Raw genomic sequence first — 19,736 nt, 5'->3', positions numbered from 1 at the left:
ACACCTTTGGTTAAGGATTTCTTCAGGGCTCTTCCTTTGTCTTCTCTAAGAAGAAAAGGCAGTGTGACAGATATAAAGCTCCCCTCTCGTTCTTACTTCTTACCTTAAGAACAGCCCATTTTAAAAAATAAACTCTAAACCTCACTGCAAACTGCAGGTCAGGACCAAGGTGACCATGCCTGGCAATTACCAGCACAGGAGCATGGCCATACGTTGTACACAATGAGAGCCCCATTGAGCAGTGGGATGCACACCTGAACCTGGCTGTTGTGCGGGGTGTCCAGAGGTCAGAGCACGGTGCCTTTTGTGTTGCTTGCCTTCCAGCCCCCTCCCTTTTTTCTCCCCCTCCCCCCCCCCCCCCTTCTCTCTCCATGTGTATTTTGTCTCCTCCTCCTCCTGCGTGTGTCTGCCTTCGCATCCCCGCTGCTCTCCCTCCCCTCCCTCGGGCTGGTGGCCAAAGGACCTCCAAAGGGTCCAAACGGCACGGCGTTGTCCTTGTTCCTCCCTCCAACAGACCCAAGGGTATCTCGGCGTGCTGGAGAGATGCTGCTGGTCCCGGCGATCGCATAGCAACGTGGCGGCGGAGGAGGCTCAGCCCCAGCATGCAGCCCTGTCACGGGCACTTCTCTGCTGATTCACAGCCCCTGCTCCCGGCTGCTGCCCGCCTTCCCGACCTGGCATGCTCGGAAGGTAGGCCATGCTGAAATCCCACCGTGGGGCTGGGAAAGGGGAAGCAGGGGTGGCTGTCCTCGGGTGCCTTGGGTGTGCGTGCATCCCTTCAGAGAGATCTGCAGCCGTCCGTGCGGGCGAGGGAACTCACAGAGCATAAAAGAAAGGGGTTGGGGGCACGCGGGGCACGACTGGGGGGGGTTAATGATGCTGTTCCCGTAGGGGAGGCTGGGGGTTGGATAAGGGTGCTGATATAGGCTGCTTTAGCGATAGGGATCAGGATATTACTTTAAGGATGCTAAATGCAAACAAAGCAGAGAGCGTCCCTGCTGTGCCAGCTTTCCTCCTTTCCCTGCTGAAGGCTCAGCTCCCCTTTGGCTGAGCTGCAGGACCACTGGGAGCAGACTGTGTGCTGGCCTGCCGCTGTTCTCCCAGCAGCGTTCTGTAGGGCACAGGCAGGGATCGGGCTGTTGTCCCAGCACTGCCCTTTTGTTCACTGCCTTGCCCGGTGCTGCACCGCTCCCTTTGTGTCTTGATCCTCCCTATCCCAGCTTCCTTCTCCTCATCCTCCTCTTTCAAGGCCTCATGTTCCACTCCTGATCACCCTGCCATGTGTGTGGAGCCACTCGGGGCAGGCGGGATGCCTCGTGGGGTGACTGTGGCTCAGTGCCACCTGGTGCACACCAGGCTATCCCAGTCCTCAGTGCAGTCCCTGAGGTGTTGAGTCTTCCCTTCTGCAGAGTGAGATCACTGAAGCAGGGACTGTGCCCCTGCCCTGTGCTGCCATGGGATAATTGGGCAGCCTGGGTTAGGTTTTTATCATGCAACCAGATCTCAGTGTGGTCACATTTCATCTCTGCCCTTTGCACTTCCTTTCTGCCTGCCACATCTTTGTCTCTCTGGAGCCATGAGTATTTTCTCTTGCTTATTTTTTTGGATGACCTTAATTGCCTGCCCTGAGTCTCCTGCAAACAAGATCCCATGCAAAACCCTTTCAGGATGGGGATGGGCTCCTGCTGTTCTGCCTGCTTAGTTTGGGGCCACCTCCACCACCACCGCCCAATTCCATGTGCAGAATGCTGCCAGGTGTACAGTGTGGGGGGGGAGGTGAAAAGGAATGAATTCCTGGGATAGATAAATGACACTCATGGAGAGAGCTCAGGACCACAGCTGTGAGTGGGGTTGCCCAGGTTGCAATGGCTCTTCTCAAAAGTACACAAAGTGGAGAGGGGACGGGAGGGAGTGGATGGGTTCAACTGAAGCCCTGACTTCCCAGGTGCACGGTGAATTTCTGATTATAACTCCATTTTGAGAAGCACGTTCAGGTCCTCCACTCCAGGCTGGGTGCCTCTGATAAAAGCCTGGAAGTCGAATTGCAAATCTCCTGAAAATGCAGGAGGAATTTGCTCTTCCAAAACCCTCATTTTCACAGGTGTTTAAAGATCAAACAGTTTGTCGGAATGAAGCCAAAATAGCTCCAGACCATTTTCCTTTGCTGTTTCCTCTAGCATAAAAATGAAGCATATCCAACCCAGCTTGAGGAAGGGAAGGAAATGGGACCTCTCATGGCTGGATAGCATGGAGTGGGGGCAATTGATGAGGACCAGACTTGGGGTGGGGGCAGAGCTCTCAGTGCACAGATCTTAACACCAGGAATGAGAAATGAAGTGTCAAGGAAGCTGAAAGTGGCATGGCAAATGGGCGATGTGTTTCTCACCATGCAGCAGGACTTGTTCCTCTGCTAACGGTGGGGAAGGCAGCACAGGTTGTTGGAGGAGAAAGGCAGGCAGACGACTTGGGGCTTTCAGTGGGTGGAAATAGTCTGGCTGCAGGGCTACAGAGCAGGCAGAATGCTCTGCAGCCTCCTTACAGTCACTAAAACAGTTATTGCTGCCCTGCTGTCCCTTCTGGGCATGGGGAGAATTCTGGCTTTCAGCCCCTTCACCTTTTGTCTGCCAGGTCTGCCCATCCAGCCCTAAGGGGCTGTGAACCCTTGGCTGGGTTTCAAGGTGCAAAGCTTGAACTGCAGGAGGAGGAAGGATGGGAAGGATCCCTCAGCAAAGCGAGTTTTGGAGAGAGCAGCTTCAAACCCAGCTGTGAGTCAGGAAGGGCACGTGAAAGAGATCTCAGATCTTCCTCAATTGCCACAAGTTATTTCTGTGCAGAGAGGAGCAGTTGTTTGGTATGGCCACCTATGGGCACACACTGTTGGCTGGGGACGCCCAGATCCCCAGTTCCTGGATGAGGAATGTAACCAGTGCTGTTTTCCAGCCTGGGATTTGTGTGTATTCTTTGGCTTGGGAAAACAGAGATGCAGCAGAAGAGACTCTGTTTCTTTGTTAAGACTTATGACACCTCCGTATCCCTTTCTGGTTGTGAGCTCAAAACCTAAGTGGTTATCTCAGCTCGTGGCTTGTTCGGTGGGAGAGTGCCCACTTAGTGACTAGAGTCCCTTCCACAACACGTGCCCTCCACCACGTGCACCAAAGCTTTCATGCAACTTGCTAAGGACATCTGCTTCACTGAGGGGCCCTGTGCTGCCATTAACCATGGGGAGCTGGCAGGGAGCGCCCTGGAAGGACAGGTTGTGTCACAGGAGATGAAGATTCATGCAGTGTCTTGTTTGGCATCTGGGTTTTGGAGCACTGAGATGATGGGGCTCTCAGTGCCAACACATATGGGTGGTTGCTGCTGGCCATTGTAGGGCAGAACTACCAGAACTGGGGGCTGGGGGTGGTTTCCATGGAGGGTGGCTGAATATCTGCTCCTGGTTTGTAAAGAGATGGAGCCCTCCATCATGGCGTGGGTCCTTCCTCTCCTTGTGTTGTCTTTAAGCTCAGCCTCAGTGGGATGAGGTCTTCTGTCTCCCCAAGCCTTGACCTCGCAGGGTCTTGGGAATCAGATCCACCAGCCACAGATCTCAGATTCCAACTACTTACTTACAGATGCAGAAAGCTATTTATTATTATTATATATATATTTTTTTTTTGTGGGACAGGATGTGCATCTGCACCACTGAGGGAGTCCTGCTGCCTTCAGCTTGGGAATGCTCCCTTTGTGAGCGGATACATGGGAGCTGAACTTTGAAATATCCACAAGCCTCCCACCTTTCCCCTTAAAGGACACTGAGCTGAAATGTTATTACTTCTCTGGTACTGTAAGCTAAACAACAACAAAGCCATTAACATTTCCAACAGCAGGGAGTGTGTTTGTATTTCCATTCCCCTCGTGGGACAAGGGCTGAGCTGCCCTGTCTCTAAACCTTGCCATGTTTTCCCCTTAAAGGCCAGGATCTGAAGTGGAAATATTCAATCCGGAAAGAACATCTTGGAGATGATTAGCAATTCAAAACATCAGCCTTGTGATGGAGGGACCTCTTGCCCCACGTGCTGTATTTGCTGCTCTTTTATGTAGAGAGAACTGCAAATCCAACACCCACATGGGATTCTGGCTTCCAGACGAGTCCCCATCCTGGGGCTGCCCACAGAGATATGGGGATGCAGTGCAAACCATGGTGGGGATTCCCAGGTTCTGGGGACAGCCTGGGGCTGGGTTTCTGTCAGGAGGGTTTTAAACAGTGCCCCAGGCTGGAGGAGCTCCTTGCTGTCCTCTTGTGCTTCTGCAAGGACTGAGCCTCTGTTCTTACATCCCATACCTGCTCCAGCTCCCAGAATGTGCTTTCTGCCTTCCCTCCCAGTGCCTGCACGTGCTATCAGCCAGGCTGCTTTCATCACCCACATTTTTGTCGCTAACACCTGGCTGCGACACGGTGAGGTGGGACCCAGCTCCTGTTGGTGAGCAGCCACAGCCAGCAATGGCCATGCAGCCCAGGAACATCCCCAAGACACCTGGTCTGTGTGCTGCAGGGCCTGAACACAGTGCTGGGCTGCAGCACTATGGCACAGAGCAGAGCAGGAATATTTCTCCTTCTGCAGGAGCTGGGATTTGGCAAGGGCTCACACACTGGTTTGCTCGCAGCCTTGCCTTGCCGTCTGCTTGTCTCTCCCCTTGAATGTGTGGCTCTGTGCTGGCTGCTGTACAGTTGGGTTATTTCCAGATTCTCTTGGGTTCTCCACGCACGGATGTCAGCAGCTGCCTGGGGTGGACTCTTGTTCCCTCGTGCTGTGGCTCTGTGTCTGATGGGACCATGCCTTGGTCCAGGGAGGTGAGGAGCCCCACAGCCAGGAGGTGCAGAGCAGAGAGCTGCCATCCTCACACCCAGAGGGCAGAGCAGCACCAACCCCAGCCACAGAGATTTATCCTTGAGCAAAAAGCAGTTCCATGCTGGTGGAAACCTGAGGTGCTTGCAGGCTGGTGGCTGTTGGGAGATGTCGCAGAACCTCATTACCCAAAGCCATGAATTTCCCACTTGGAGCTCAGCAGGATTCCATGGAGGCAATTTGAGGCAAAATCTCTTTTTGCGCCCTGAGAATCACATCCAAGAGATGAAATTCTCATCCATGAAGTGTTCAGGAGGGTGAGGGCCAGCTCAGCCCCTGCCAGCACTGCTATTCTGGCAATAGGGGATGTCCTTGTCTCCTGTCCATGGGTGAGTTTACCCAACGAGGCCCCAAAGGCATTTGGAGCTGTGACGTGACTGCGCTGGGGAAGGCAGCAGGGCAAGGTGCTGCCGTGTGCATTCTGTGATGCTCATTTGTGCAAGTGGCAGGAAGGGAAGAGGATGGACTCTGCATTATGTGTGCATTGGAGAGCTCAGCGCGGGCTGCTCTGCTGGAGATGGGGAGAATTGTGGCAGCAGAAATTGTGAAGGGATTAAAAAAAGCATCAGAGGATAAGCTGTTCTCTGAATGTATGCAATGGAGGGGGAAGGCAGGGGAAGCACACAGGGCTGGGGAGAAGGAGCGGCAGCCCTGAGCCCTGCACCGAGCTCCTGCACCTCTCACTGCTTCTTTCTGGGCTTTATCTTCTCATCCACTCTGCATAAAGGGGAAGCAGTGTCAACAATGGGGCAAACTGCCGTCCTGGCTCAGTCGGACCCCAGGCAATAAAAACAAACCAGCAGCAGCCGCAGGGTTTGTTTGGCTGTGCACAGCGGTTGTGGGGCTGCTGCTGGATCGCTTTATGGTCGCACAGGTTTTAAAAATTGAATAAAACTGTGACTTTTATGGCTCCTAATAAAAAGCGCGTAAAAAGGGAACCGGTTTGGCGAGGAGAGGGAGTGAGGTGCTGGGAAATTTCCTTTCTGGATTCGACAGCAAAGATATGATGTGTTTGAAGGTATTGTCTGTCCTGGGTGCGGTGGGAGCTCTCCCTGCTCTGCTTTTCATGCAGGCATCTCCTGTGCTTTGGGAAACCCGGGGCTTTTTTTAAACGTAGCATCGTGCGTGGGCCAATATGATGGCAAATTACATAATGAGGTGCAAAGAAGTGGGGGGAAGAAAGAATTGGATGCCTGGTGATGCAGGAATGGCCCTTCGTCGTCCCGCGGTGTCCTGAGTGGCGCGTGGCTGAGCAGGCACGGCGTGGATCTGCTGCCCACCCGCTGTCCCAGGTAAAAGCTCCTGTAGTGTGTGTGCCCATGGAGCAAGTGGGGACCCCCACCCCGGCCCCACATTGCCTCGTGTGTCGTGAAGGCTGTTACCTCTCCTTCAGTGCTTGGATTGCAAAGTGTTTCCCAAAGGAGAGCGCGAGGGACAATCTGCAGAGCTGCTTTTAAATGTTCCTTTGGAATAAGAAACAAGGGGCTGCTGCTGCTGCTGCCAGGTGCTCCGATGTGTTTGGATGGGTTTGTTTTCCTTGGACGTGGGGAAGGATGTCAGCTTTGGCTGAAAAGGAATGTTTGATGAGGGAAAGGAGGGGCTGGAAAGCGCATAAAGAAGCAAAGACTGAGGTGCTGTGGGGTGGAGGAGACTGTTCTCTTCCTGGGCTGTTTTTCTTGAGGATGCTGTGCCCTGAGCATTCCTGCTCACCTGCACTGGGAACAAAGAGGGCAGCTCTGCAGGAGTGGAGGGGAGAAGATCCTACTGAAAAGGTGTGAATCATAGAATCATAGAACGTTTGGGCTGTGAAAGTTTGGGCTGCATCCACCTGAGGTTTTCTCTGTCCCTACGTGGGGTGTTGACTCTGAGTCAGTGTCAACCTAGCAGGGTCTCCTCCTTCCTGGCTTTCTGCAGCCTTCCTCTGCTGTCCCAATCAGTCTGAGAACTCTGCCCAGGCTGCCACAGCTGGCTGAGCCTTGCTCCATCCCGTGGTTCTGGGGCTGGGGGGTTTTGGGAATGGGTAAAGTAGTGGGAGAAGCAGCTGGCAGTGCCACCAGCGGTCAGATGTGCAGGGAGACAGGGAGCTTTTCATTCCCTCCCTGTAGGTGGAGGAGAGCACGGGAACAATGCTGGCCAGCAGGACTGTGGGGGACATGGGGAGCCAGCCCAGAGCCTGCTGGCAAAAACAAACTCTTTACACCCAGATGGACAGGAGTATCCTTACTGGCACCTAGCACTGAGCCGGGGCATGGAGAACACCTTGGGGCTAAGTCTGAAGGGCAGGTTCGCCTTCTGGGTTGTCAAAGCTTGCTGGGACCTGGGTACCCCTACCCCTGGCAATGACCCTCGTGTGCCCCCCAGCCTCAGAGGGTGAGGGGTGTGCAGCGATGGCACCCCGGGGGTTAAGGCAGGTTGGAGGCTGCAGGAATGCCACAGGCACAAAGCTGGGATTGAGGCTGGCGAGGAGGCACAGCCGCCCCCCTCCAGATTCCTGGGGGGTCAGCGCTGGGGCAGCCCTGTGCTGTGCTCACAGCTGTGCTCACTGCCTCCCGGGCAGCCGCTGCTGCACAGCAGAACCGAGGCAATGTCTGCTCCAAGCAGCTCTGCTGCACCCCGAGCAGGCAGGAGACATCACCAGAGCCTGCGTGAGTCCTGGGAAGAATCCTGCTGTGGGGTGGAGGGGGATGTGGGCCCAGGCTGCTGCAGACCTGGGGAAGGGGTGCTCAGGGGATGCTCGGGTAGATGGTAATGATTCTGCCCTCTGCCTGCTTGCAAGGGGTCGTCCTAGGGGGGTAGGTGGCCCATGCCTGGCCACTACTACTGGCTGATCCGCAGGTTGTAGTCAGTGTTCTGTGGGCTTTGAACACCTGGGCTGGAAGGGCTGTGGTTGCTGCTAAGCTGCACTGCATACAGGTAGAGCTGCTCTCCTGCTTTGGCATCCCTGAGTGGCAACTCACTTTGGCAACAGGAGGAGCTGCGCAGGCAGACTGTTGGTTTGTGTTTATTTTTCCCCATGTGTGAGCAGCAGTTTTAGCTCGAGTGATTCATTATGTATGGCCCCAAGATCGCAGTGAGCTCTGTGGGCGACAGGTTTCTCTCTTTTCTCAGTGCTCCTGGAGCAGCAGGGCGGGGGAGCAGCCTGCAAACCGGCGTTCGATGCCCTTGGAAGGAGCAAACTTAGCAGAGCTGGGTTTGGCTCCTCCATGAGAGCCAGCACACAGTGGGCACTGCTTAGCCAAGCTCTGGGGCTGGTGGCTCTCCCTGCTTGCTGCTCTGGAGCACTCCAGCAGCCCATTGTCAAGGCAAGGAGTACTAACACCTTCCCTTTGGAAACACTGCTGCCTTCTCTGGAGAAGCTTGCCTGTTGCATGGGCCGTTTAGGAAGCGATAACGCAGTTTATTGTGGTTGATTAGTCACCTGGGGATAATTAGCCCCCAAATGAGTTCTGGTAGCAAAGTAGCATGAGAGTGAATGCTGTGCACAAAGTACATTGACACCTTGCTTGTAGCAATGTAGTGTGTGTGTGTGTGTGTGTGTGTGTGTGTGTGTACACACCGCATGCTTCTTTGGAAAGGAAATCCCTAGCCTTGCTCACCCAAGTCCCATGAGATGCTCTTGGTCCTGCCAGCCCCTGTTGGCATGGTCAGCGAGCACAACGATGCCTTCACTGCCACTGTTAGAGGAAATGGGTGTGAGGCAGTGCTGGGGGCTTAGGGTAGAATTGCTCACTCACTGAGGATGCACAGCACCCATTTTCCAGCTGTGCTGCTGATGGAGCTCTGTGCACAACCGGGGCAGATTCTGCTGCTATTTGCTCCCATCGGAGCAGCTCTTGTGCCACTGGTGGTTCTGGGGAGGTGTAGGGGAGAAGCAGTGGTGCAGTCCCACATTTCTGGCACTGGGTGTGGTGCTGTGAGTGCTGGCAGCTCCCTCTGGGCATCACATCCCAGCCAGCTCTGTTTCTGCACAGGTTAAAGGCTCTCAGGATGGCACAGGACCTTTGTGTGTAACCCCCCGGGTTCCTGACAGTGCTGCTGGGCCCCAGGCCCCTCTGGAGATGAATCTTTGTTGGAACGAGATCAAAAAGAAATCTCACAGCCTTCGGTAAGACCTCTGGCCAGCCCCGTGGGCTGCTTGTGCTCATTGGGAGCTTTCCGAGCTCATTACCCATATGAGCTCAACCTTCAGAGGCTGCAGCTTCCAGCCAGCAGGACAGACAGCTTAACTGGGGCGTGTTAATCGCCTCTTGCTTCATTGCTGACTCCTGGAAGCTGCTCAGCTGTGTAGACACAGAGCCAAGCCCCCTGTGCTGCCCGGAGCACAGTCTTGGGTGCTCTGTTGCCAGCTGCAATGCACGGGGTGTCTGCAGAGCATCCTTTGCCCAGCACCTTCCACCTACCTGCAGACACAGCGTCCCCATAGCTGGGGGTTCTGTGGGGCCACTGCCCTGTCCTGGTGACCCCACGCTGTCACTGCCCTCCTCCAGGGCTCGTCTGGAGGCGTTCTCTGACCACAGTGGGAAGCTGCAGGTCCCCCTCCAGGAGATCATCGACTGGCTGGGCCAGAAGGATGAGGAGCTGTCGGCACAGCTGCCCCTGCGTGGCGATGTGCTCCTGGTGCAGCAGGAGAAGGAGACGCACGCGGTACGTCCCCATGTACCAATCTGAGGGCATGCATCTGCACCCATGGCCCTGATGTCACTGAGGAGTCTCTGCAGGTGGCCCATGTGGGCACTGGATGAATAAATCACTGCAGCCCTCAGCCAAAGGGCAGCAGGATGTAATTCTCCAGCTCAGCCTGTCATCTCCTTTGTGCCCTGCTCTCCTCTCCAGGCTTTCATGGAAGAGGTGAAGTCCCGGGGGCCGTACATTTACTCTGTCTTAGAGTCAGCGCAGGCTTTCCTCTCTCAGCATCCATTTGAGGAACTGGAAGAGCCAACTTCAGAAAGCAAAGGTCTGTGGAGCCCTCGTTCCTCATTCTCCTATGGCCCTTCTGGGGCTGGACTGTGGGATTGGAGGGGGGTGGCTGGTGTGACACAGATTGCTCTGCCTCTTGCCGTAGCACATCATCTTTGTCTGATTCTTTGGTAGAAAATAGAGCTGTGCTTTTGTCCTCGGCTCTCATTTTTGCCCTCTGTGTGCCTCACCTGCTTTGCTTTTTCAGATGTGTCTCCCCGGCACCGCATCCAGAACATCAGCCGCTTCGTCTGGAAGCAGGCGAACGTGGCCAGCGAGCTGTGGGAGAAGCTGACAGCCCGCTGCGTGGACCAGCACCGGCACATCGAGCGGACGTTGGAGCAGCTGCTGGAGATCAAAGGGGCCATGGAGGAGCTCAGCACAGCGCTGGATCAGGCTGAGAGCGTGCGTGAAACCTGGGAACCCATCGGGGACCTCTTCATTGATTCCTTGCCAGAGCACATCCAGTCGACCAAGGTACTTGTGGCTCTGAGAAGGATCCGGCTTTGGTCTGCAGGAGGGTTGGGCAGCAGCCAGCTGACCCCAGCTGGCTCCCAGCTTGGAGCAGAAGGATCACATCTGGGTATTGACATCTTGGTTCTCCTTCCTCCCCTGCCTTGTACCTGGATGTGGTGCCGCAGCTCTTCAAAGAGGAGCTCTCTCCCATGAAGGATGGGGTGAAGGTGGTCAATGACCTTGCACACCAGCTCGCCATCTCCGATGTCCACCTGTCCATGGAGAACTCTCGCACCCTGGAGCAGATCAACACCCGCTGGAAGCAGCTGCAGGTGACGTGAAGCGAGGTGGGATCTGATGGGGGTCATTAACTGCTCTGATTGCATTGACATCTGTGAAAATATGCATAAGGGTGGGATGGAGATTTGGGTTGTACTTCCCCAGCCTGTGGGAGGAGGTTGAAGGCTGAGCAATGTGAAATCCAGGTGAGGAAGATGATTTGAAGCACATCTGGGTCCATCCATCAACTTTCCAAATGGGGTTGCCATCCCAAATGCCCAACGGGTGCCATCACACTCCTCTGTCCATCCTGCAGGCCTCCATCAACGAACGCCTGAAGCAGCTCCAAGATGCCCACCGGGACTTCGGGCCGGGCTCCCAGCACTTCCTCTCCTGTACGTGGGCAGGTCCCAGTGGCTGAGCTGGGGTACAGCAGCATGGGGTGCAGGTCCTTGGGTCCTTGGGTCCCGAAAGCTGAGGCAGCACACCTCATAAATCTTGTACCCGGTGCAGGAGGCAGCAGCAACGCTGAGCCCTGTGGGGCTGACAAGTCTCAATGGAGACTTGGTTCCTCTACAGCCCTCATTCTCCAAGCTGGGGGGAAGGAAGGATGATATTTTCAGCTGCCAGAACTGATAAGATGCCTGTGGGGTGGTGGGAGGGTCACAGAAAGGCTTCTTTCCTTTAGGGTGGGATGAGCATGGGATGAGCCCTCATCTTCCTGAGGTCTCTCATGGGCACTGTCTTAACCTCTGCCAGCACCTGAAGATGGGGGGTTGGGGAGCACCCACCGTCAGCAGCACTGACCCCAGGGAGCTCCCAGCTCTGGCCTGACCTCTGCTCCTCTCTCCTTGCAGCCTCTGTTCAGGTTCCCTGGGAGCGAGCCATTTCCCCCAACAAAGTGCCATACTACATCAAGTGAGTTGTGCTCTGTGGCAGCAACGGGAGCTGGGGGTGGGCTGGGGGAGGCACTGAGCTCCAGCTGAGACCAGCAGAGCCTTGCCCCAGTGATGGGTACAACCCCCTGGGCATCCCCTATTCTGCTGTGTCCTGGGGGTGCAGCCTGTGGCACCAGCACAGGGGACATCATCCCATGGTCACTTCCTTGTCTCTGGGTGCTTGATTCCCAGCCTGACACCTTGGCTTCCTTCTGTGCTTCCAGCCACCAGGCACAGACCACGTGCTGGGACCACCCAAAGATGACAGAGCTGTACCAGACGCTGGGTGAGGAGCCTGTCCCCAAAACCCCTTGTCTCTGCATGTGGAACAATGTGAGATGCCCTCAGCCCTAAATGCAACTGGGTGTGAGGCTGAGCCAGGCTTGTGCTGGGTGGGCATTGTGTCTGAGAGCAGCTGCTGCTTCCTGCCCTGGAGACAAGGATATTTAGTTGTGTTTTTTGTCTTCTTTCCTGTGTTACTGCAGCGGATTTGAACAACATCAAGTTCTCAGCCTATCGGACAGCTATGAAGCTGCGGCGGGTGCAAAAAGCCCTGCGATGTGAGTAGGATTTCCCTGCTGGTGGATCTCCTTGGAAGAGGCATTCAATGAGCACAGCCTCTTGTCAGAGGCAGGAGCCCACCAGGAATGTGCTGGGAGATGAGCCCAAGGCTGGGAAGCTGAGCGAAGTCACAGCAGGATGTCTGCCTTGGGGCTAGGGTGTGAGTCAAAGGGATCAGAGAGCAAAGGGATAAAGAGCCCTTTCCTGTGCTCCTTGATCAGTTCTGGCTGTCTGTATCTCCTTGTTCCAGAAGTGATGTGATCTCTTTCAATATCCACTTGAGAAGGGCAAGGAGGTGGGTGATGGGACTGTCAGGGCAGTGAGTGCTGAACAGGGCTAGGGATGCTGCAAAGCCATATCTGTGAATTTGGGATCCCTGGTGCAACCACCAGATGGGTCAGGAGAAGGGAGAACTTCCCACACCGTGTTATAATGTGGAAATGGCACATTGGCTTCAGCACACCTCAAACTTTGCCCTCCCATGCCAGTACCTGAGGGGACTGCTGCTTTTAGCCATGGCAGCAGGGAAGGAAAATGACACAGAAAGTGGCTTGAGAGGCTGGTGAATATCTGGGGTGGGGTTCACAATGAGAGAGCCATTCCAGGAGTTGTGCCCACGCCGTCCATGTTCTTCCCTACTGCAGCAGAGCTCTGTCTCCTTGCTCTCAGTTCCCATCCAAGTCATTTCCCCCCCATCTCTGATCCCTCTGCCTGTGCTCTCTGCTCAGTGGACATGGTGACCTTGGCCACGGCCCTGGAAATCTTCAACGAGCACGACCTGCAGCCCAGCGACCGCGCGATGGATGTGGTGGAGGTCATCCACTGCCTGACCTCCCTCTACGAGAGGCTGGAGGAGGAGCGGGGCATCCTGGTGAACGTGCCGCTCTGCGTGGACATGAGCCTCAACTGGCTGCTCAACGTCTTTGACAGGTACCGGCCCTGAGGCATCCCCCCATTGCTGGGGCTGCTGTGCTTGGGAGCTGCAAAATGGCCCCAACTGGTCAGGATGGGGCTGGCTGGTGCAGGTTTGCCTTGCTGACCCCTCTGCCCAAAAATCCACCTGTGTTATATCTCACTTTGCAGTGGCCGCAGTGGGAAGATGAGGGCTCTCTCCTTCAAGACGGGCATTGCATGTCTGTGTGGGACAGAGGTCAAGGAGAAGTTTCAGTGTGAGTTCCTTGGCAAGCTGGGGGAAGTGGGAGTGCTTTGACTTTCTGGCTTAGCCATTCGCTTCCCAAAAAGAGCAGAGAAGCAGCTTTTGTGCAGTGACTAATCTGCCTGCATCACCTCCCCTCACTCCCTCCCACGCCTACGCCACCCAAATTAGAAGGTGTTTTTGCACAGCCATGGGTGCAGCGTGGTCCTGCTTGCATGGAGCAGTGTAGAGAATGCCACGGGACAGCAGTTATTCGGTGCTTCTCAAGGGATAAGCTCAGGGTGCATGGCCGGGCAGATGTGTTGATGTCAATGTGAGCCCTTTTGCTGCATTTTAACTGTGGTACTGCAGTGGGACACTGGAAGGATGTGATCACCAATGGGTTAAATCAAGGAGCGATGACTCAAGAGGTCTCTCAGCTACTGGTTATTGGGAGCTGATGAAGTTACTTAATCAACAATGGGTTCCTTCCCTCCTGATTGTAGCAGAGCCCAGCTGCCAGCCATGCATCTCACAGGGCTGTCCCCTCCCTGTCCCTTTGCAGACCTCTTCAGCCAAGTGGCAAATGCAGGTGGGCTGTGTGACCAGAGGCATCTGGGTGTGCTGCTGCACGAGGCCATCCAGGTGCCACGGCAGCTGGGTGAGGTGGCGGCGTTTGGGGGCAGCAACGTGGAGCCCAGCATCCGCAGCTGCTTCCGATTCGTGAGTGCTGTGGTGTCCGTCTGTCCGTCGGTGCCCTACGGTGGGTGGCTCCAGCCCTGAGCATCTCCTCCCATCCCTTCCCCAGAGCCATGGGAAACCTGCCATCGAGGCAGCCCAGTTTCTGGAGTGGGCCAACCTGGAGCCTCAGTCTATGGTGTGGTTGGCCGTGCTGCACCGCGTCACCATGGCAGAGCAGGTGAAGCACCAGACCAAGTGCTCTGTGTGCCGGCAGTGCCCCATCAAGGGCTTCAGGTAGGGGCTGGGGTGTAAGTTTGGAACCTCACGGGTACCTCATGGGTCACAGCAGCTCCTCTGCCTCCACTTCTCCCTCCAACCTCCCGATCTCTGCAGGTACCGCAGCCTGAAGCAGTTCAACGTGGATATTTGCCAGACCTGCTTCCTCACTGGGCGAGCCAGCAAGGGCAACAAGTTGCACTACCCCATCATGGAGTACTACACCCCGGTATGGGGCTGGGCTGCCACAAGTGGCAATGCTTAGGCTGATGCTGTCCCACCAATGTCTACCTTGCTTGATTTTGCCCCTCCGTGCCTTCTGAGGGCTGTGTCCTCCTCACTTCCAGACCTATCTCTGCCTCCACTGGGTTTACGCCCATCCCAAAGGGCATTTCCTACCTGAGGATGCCAACCAGCACCTCAGCCACGTTCTTCTCTCCGCAGACCACCTCCAGTGAGAACATGAGGGACTTTGCCACCACGCTGAAGAACAAGTTTCGGTCCAAGCAGTACTTCAGCAAGCACCCACAGAGGGGGTACCTGCCTGTCCAGTCCGTGCTGGAGGCTGACTTCTCTGAGACGTGAGTGTGCTGGTGGCTGTGTCACCAAGGAAGGGAGGTGGCATCTCCAGGAATGCTGCTTGGAGGCTATGGGATGGGTAGAGGTGGATGGCCAAGGATAGAGGGAGCTGGCCAAGGGTTGATGTGGGGGTGCTGCCCAGGGATGGAGGCAGTTTGTTTCAGCACTGGCCCAGCCCTAAGCTATTGCAGGAGGGCAGCCCCTCCAAGCCCTGGCTGTGAGCAAGGACCACGAGTCTTGCTGACTGCTGTGTTCTTTCCTTCCAGACCAGCCTCCTCCCCGATGTTGCCTCACGCTGACACGCACTCTCGGATTGAGCACTTTGCCAGCAGGTACCAGCAGTGCTGTGGCACAGAGTGTGGCTGCAGTGGGGTGGGAGTTTGGGGGGCAGATGCTTCCCTGAATGCTGTGTGTCAGCTCTTGGCAGTGGCTTTGCCGCTGGGGACAGAGAGAGGTCTTCCAGGGACTGCTGCAATTAGAGTGCATTCAGCTGACATTCCAGCTGTCTCAAGCCACTTCTATTTCCTCCAGGCTTGCAGAGATGGAAAACCAGAACTGTTCCTTCTTCAGTGACAGCCTGTCCCCTGATGATAGCTTGTAAGTTCTGCCTCTTCTCCATGTTTCTGTGGCTCCATCCCCACCTTCCTAGGGCACCCCCACCTATCCAAGGGTCTTGCAGCCACTTCTAAGCTCCAATGTTCCTCACCACTTTTCCTCCACTTGCTGCAACAGGGATGAGGACCAATACTTGCTGCGTCACTCCAGCCCCATCACGGACCGGGAGCCTGCGGGCAGCCAGCAGGTCCCAGGCAGCCTGCCCATGGATGATAAGGGGGAGCTGGAGCGCATCCTGGCCCACCTGGAGGATGAAAACAGGTTGGGGACACGGGCAGCTCTTCAAGCAGGGGCTTGAGTCTAAGGCGAGGGCTTGGAGAAACCCAGCTTGGCCCAAAGTGTGGGGTATGGTTTGGAGGATGAGTCCTGAAGCCTTTGGGGAGCACTGAACTCAGTGAGGCCTTGGTGTTCTCCAAGATTCTGTTCCTCAAAAGGTTCCTGCCCTACCTTAGAATGTGTTCCCCCTCTTGAAACCCAAGTACTCCTCTTGAATTGTTTCAAGTGGGCCCTGGCCACAGCTGCCTCTCTCCTCTCTGAGCTCCTGGTGGATGGTGGAGATGCTGCTGGATCACAGCCGAGCACAGCAGGAGGGCTTTGCTTTCCCTGCCTCTGCTCTGAGCCTCTAGGAAGCAGCTGGGTGCCTATTGCCTGCCATCCCAATGAAGTGGAGCTGCAGGCAAAGCCTCCGGGGGGCTCAATCTCTGCATCATCCTCCAGAAAGGAGAGTGGTGGGATTGACCTGGGCTGCCTTGCAGGATCCTCCAGGGAGAGCTGAGGCGTTTGAAGTGGCAGCACGATGAGGCAGTGGAATCCCCAACCTTGGCTACGAGCTCCCCCGAATTGGTGCAGGACCCACGCAACGAGGAGCTCCTGGCAGAGGCACGGATCCTCCGGCAGCACAAGAGCCGCCTGGAGACCCGCATGCAGATCCTTGAGGATCACAACAAGCAACTGGAGTCCCAGCTGCACCGGCTGAGGGAGCTGCTGCTGCAGGTACAGAGCAGGGCTCGGGGTGGGCATAAGGTGCAGAACGAGGATGGAATGAGGTTTGCGATGAGCCCTTCTCCCTCCAGCCTCCAGCAGAGTCAAATGGCAATGGTTCAGCAGCATCTTCCTTGGCTTCATCTCCACATCAATCTGAAGGCGGCCAGGCGAGGGATAAGGAGCACGACACCCCTGACACCGAAGCAGCAGGTGAGGTTTGGAGCTCCCTGGCTGATGGCTGCAAAATGCACGCACCACTCAGCCCGGCCTTTTCCCTCAGCAGATGAGGTGGAAGCCAAAACACAAGAAGTCAGCGTGTGCCTGGAGGACATCATGGAGAAGCTGCGCAGCGCCTTCCCCAACTCTCGAGGTACTCGGGTGAAATCCCCCTCGCTGGCGTCCTACTGCTCCATCAGATGAGGTTTTTTCCCCTGCGGAGCCCTGCCCCGATCCCACCCTCCCCGCATCGACCGATCCCCCACTGCCACAAGCACAGAGAGGATGAGGAGGAGCCCTCCCACCTGCGAGGACAGCACTCAGAGCCACAGGCTGGGCAGAGGTGTTGGCTCCTTTCTGCCCTATGGGCTCTGTGCTGCGGATGGACAGAGTGACGGCAGCGAGGCTGCAGTGACCGCCTTCAGGAGAGGAACAGCAGCAGTATGAGCTCTCGTGGCTGCGCAAGGATAGCTCTTCCAGCAGGGATGGTTTGGGGTTGGGATGGGGGTGAGGCTGCTTTGTGACCGCCCGCTGAATGCCCATGCATACACCAAGGAGATGCTGCTTGGTGCCAGCATTAACACGCCACAGGGCAGTGCTGCCCCGTCCCACCCCCACCTTCTAACACCTCCTCCCTTCCCATCTCTCTTGCAGGTATGACCTCCCTTATCTAACACCTCCAGAGGCTTTGCCTAACCACTGCCCAGCTGCTTCGCCCCCTCCTCTCCCCATGCTCATGAGCTGCAGGAGATCTCAGGGGAACATCGGGGCTGTGGGGTCACAGCACTGCTCGCAGAGAGGCTCAGAAGGAAGAGCTGCACGGCACACAGAGCTCAGCAACCTGCTCCTCTCTGGTTCTGCCCTTTAGGGTGCTGGGCACCATAACGCTCCTGCAGCCACCGAGCAGCCTCCCAGGGGCTGAGCCAACTCTGTAACAGCAGTCGACTGCCGGCCTTGTGGATGGGACTCTGAGAGGTGCTGGGTTTGTGGGGTAGGGACGAGCCCACACCAGAGCTTCAGCCCAACTAGTAGCCTTATCTCGGGAGGATCTTTATAACAGAGCCTTATCATTTAATTTGCATATATTTCTATATATTATATATATATTCTGTACTTAAATACTCTCACGGACTCATGCCATTAAACCCTAACACTGAGTGTAGTTGCACTTCGCTCTCGGTCCAGCCCAACTCCTGCTCCTGCAGGGCCCCTTCCCTGTCTTGGTGAGATGATATGGGGGCAGCTTGGGGGGCCAGGCTGGCAGCAGGGCTCTGTCCCACCTGCTGTCCTGGGGAGCATCCTGGGGGCTGCCAGGATGTTGGGCTGTGATGTAGGATCAGGGGCTGCGTTATGTCGAGAAAGCTGCAGAGTCAGGTGCTGTGGGTGCCCCGCAGTGGGAAAGGGTTGGAATGGATAGAAAGGAGCAGCCTTTGGGCACGCCAGGGTGCAGGGAAGGCTGTGTGTTTGTGCATCTCTGCGTGCTGCAGGGATGGGGCTTTGGCTGTGCTGGATGTGCTGTGTTTGAGGAGGGCTGTTGGACCAAGGCAGCATGCTGGGGAGCAGGGAGCTGCGTGCTGTGGGGTTGGCACTTTGGCAAAGGTGTGAAGCAATGGGGGAGGTGTGGGCCTGGTGGGTGGCACACGGTGCCAGCATCCCAATGGTCTGTGGGTCGCTGTCCTGGGGAGAGGAGGGAGGTGTTGGGTTGGCCGTAGCACAAGGTGAGAGCTGCTTCAGTGCCCCAGGGAGGGATGCTGACATGGCAACAGGTATATGGCACCCTTGGAGTATGGCTACTGCACAAGATCAGGGCATCCCCATAAAAAGAGAAAGGCGGAATTATGGCAAACTGGTGCAGATCCTCACTGTAGGGAGCTGTGTGCCTGTCCTGCGGGTGCAGGTTTTGGGCTGTGCTGAGGGCAGCAGGGAGGAATGTGGGCAGGCTGACGCTCTGATAACCACGTACTGCTGTCCTGGCTGCTGCTCTCCACCTCTGCTCTGGAAAGAGAATAAATTTGTATTTATACTGAGCCTCCGGTGTGCGTGCCGGCCTCTTCTTTCCATGCTGTTTTCCACTGTACCCCCAGAGCCAGAGCAACGCCTGGTGCTGTGCCATCCTGGAACAGGCCTTCCTGCAGGGCCAAGGACATCCCTCTGCTCAGTGTCACCGCCGGGGCAGAGCAGAAACTGCAAGCAGAGCTGCAGGCAACCTGGCTGCAGCTGCATCCCCTGCCCACCATCTGCATCCATCCTCTTCCAGCAAGTCTGGGGCCATGCAGCAGCTGGGACGCTGGCTGTGCAAGGATGGTACCAGAGAGGAGGAGGTGACAGCAGGGACCCTTGGTGGGGCAGTCCTCTCCCTCTGCCTTTTCAGGCTGCAGCTTCTCTCCCTGGTTTTCTATCCCATGTCCAGTGTCCATAATGAAGTCCCGGCTGCGGGCCAATCCAGGGCTCTGAGACCTCCATCCCAACACACAGCCTTGACCGATGGTGGAAGGCTGATGTGTATGGGTCGATGGTGCCAGGTTGTGGCAGGGGAGTGTTGGGGCAGCTCTCACACCAGAGCTGCAGCCCTGAAAGGAGTTTAAAGTACCTTCCTTCCCACCCCTGTGCTGCAGGCTTCAGTGCATGGCAGGAGCTGGGGGCTGTGATCAGGGATGCCAGGAATGTCCAGGAACAGATCCAGCACACGGTGCCAGGGAAGAGACTTTATTTCTCAGCCAACAGAGCTCAGCAGGACCTGGCTGGAGGCTGAGTGGTGATTTGGGGCAGGGGAGGCAGCAGGAGCTGCCAGGCCCAGTGGAAGAGCAGCATTGTTTCTGTGTCACTGCAATGTCCCCAGTCTGTGGGAAATGGGATCCTAGCAGCACTGCAGTCCCTCTGCCCCTGCTTTGCCTCCCATGGGCAGCCTTGCACCCTGTCCCCCATTCAGCAGCCACCATCCCCACTCAGGCCTGCCTGTGCCCCATTGCAGGGGCCTCAAGCTCTTTGCTCTCCCTGCACTGTTCCAGGGGTGCCCCCAGTCCTGAGGTTGCACCACCCCTTTCCTCAACTGGTGTGAGGTAGGGGGGCGTTTCTGTTCCCCCATCCAGCTCCTCATCTGCACCCAATGGCCCAGCCTGAAGCACTGCCCCATTGGTTATGTTGGTGGAGGGGAGGTTGTCTGCTTGCTGT

The 19,736-nt window shown here is 56.2% G+C and overlaps 1 protein-coding gene across 5 annotated transcripts; it reads left to right on the top strand.

Annotated features, from left to right (window-relative positions):
- Positions 1-6,079: 6,079 nt before the first annotated feature.
- DRP2 (dystrophin related protein 2) lies at positions 6,080-18,544 on the top strand. 5 transcript variants are annotated; one of them, XM_048959743.1, is made up of 23 exons: positions 6,088-6,181; positions 8,861-8,994; positions 9,377-9,533; positions 9,723-9,843; positions 10,054-10,322; positions 10,487-10,633; positions 10,897-10,975; positions 11,438-11,498; positions 11,743-11,804; positions 12,004-12,078; positions 12,808-13,009; positions 13,163-13,248; positions 13,780-13,937; positions 14,023-14,189; positions 14,289-14,400; positions 14,616-14,752; positions 15,017-15,082; positions 15,282-15,347; positions 15,483-15,626; positions 16,121-16,358; positions 16,439-16,559; positions 16,630-16,719; positions 17,434-18,542. In XM_048959743.1, the coding sequence occupies exons 1-23, from the start codon at positions 6,089-6,091 to the stop codon at positions 17,448-17,450; spliced, it is 2,802 nt and encodes a 933-aa protein (XP_048815700.1). In that variant the 5' UTR covers position 6,088; the 3' UTR covers positions 17,451-18,542. The 5 variants fall into 5 exon arrangements, with proteins under 5 accessions (XP_048815703.1, XP_048815701.1, XP_048815700.1 ...); XM_048959742.1 differs by having other exon boundaries at positions 16,633-16,719; positions 17,220-18,541; XM_048959741.1 differs by having other exon boundaries at positions 17,220-18,541.
- Positions 18,545-19,736: the final 1,192 nt, after the last annotated feature.

Source organism: Lagopus muta, chromosome 13 (assembly GCF_023343835.1).
Source record: "Lagopus muta isolate bLagMut1 chromosome 13, bLagMut1 primary, whole genome shotgun sequence".
Lineage (NCBI taxonomy): Eukaryota > Metazoa > Chordata > Aves > Galliformes > Phasianidae > Lagopus > Lagopus muta.
The sequence above is the reverse complement of the archived record's forward strand: the minus strand, read 5'-3'. Positions and strand labels throughout refer to the sequence as shown.

Coding starts and splice junctions, on each gene's coding strand:
- DRP2 (XM_048959744.1), top strand. CDS start 6,089: ATGCAGGAATGGCCCTTCGTCGTCCCGCGGTGTCCTGAGTGGCGCGTG. Junction 12,079..12,807: donor GGTGCAAAAAGCCCTGCGAT/GTGAGTAGGATT, acceptor CTCTCTGCTCAG/TGGACATGGTGACCTTGGCC. Junction 13,010..13,162: donor CTGCTCAACGTCTTTGACAG/GTACCGGCCCTG, acceptor CTCACTTTGCAG/TGGCCGCAGTGGGAAGATGA.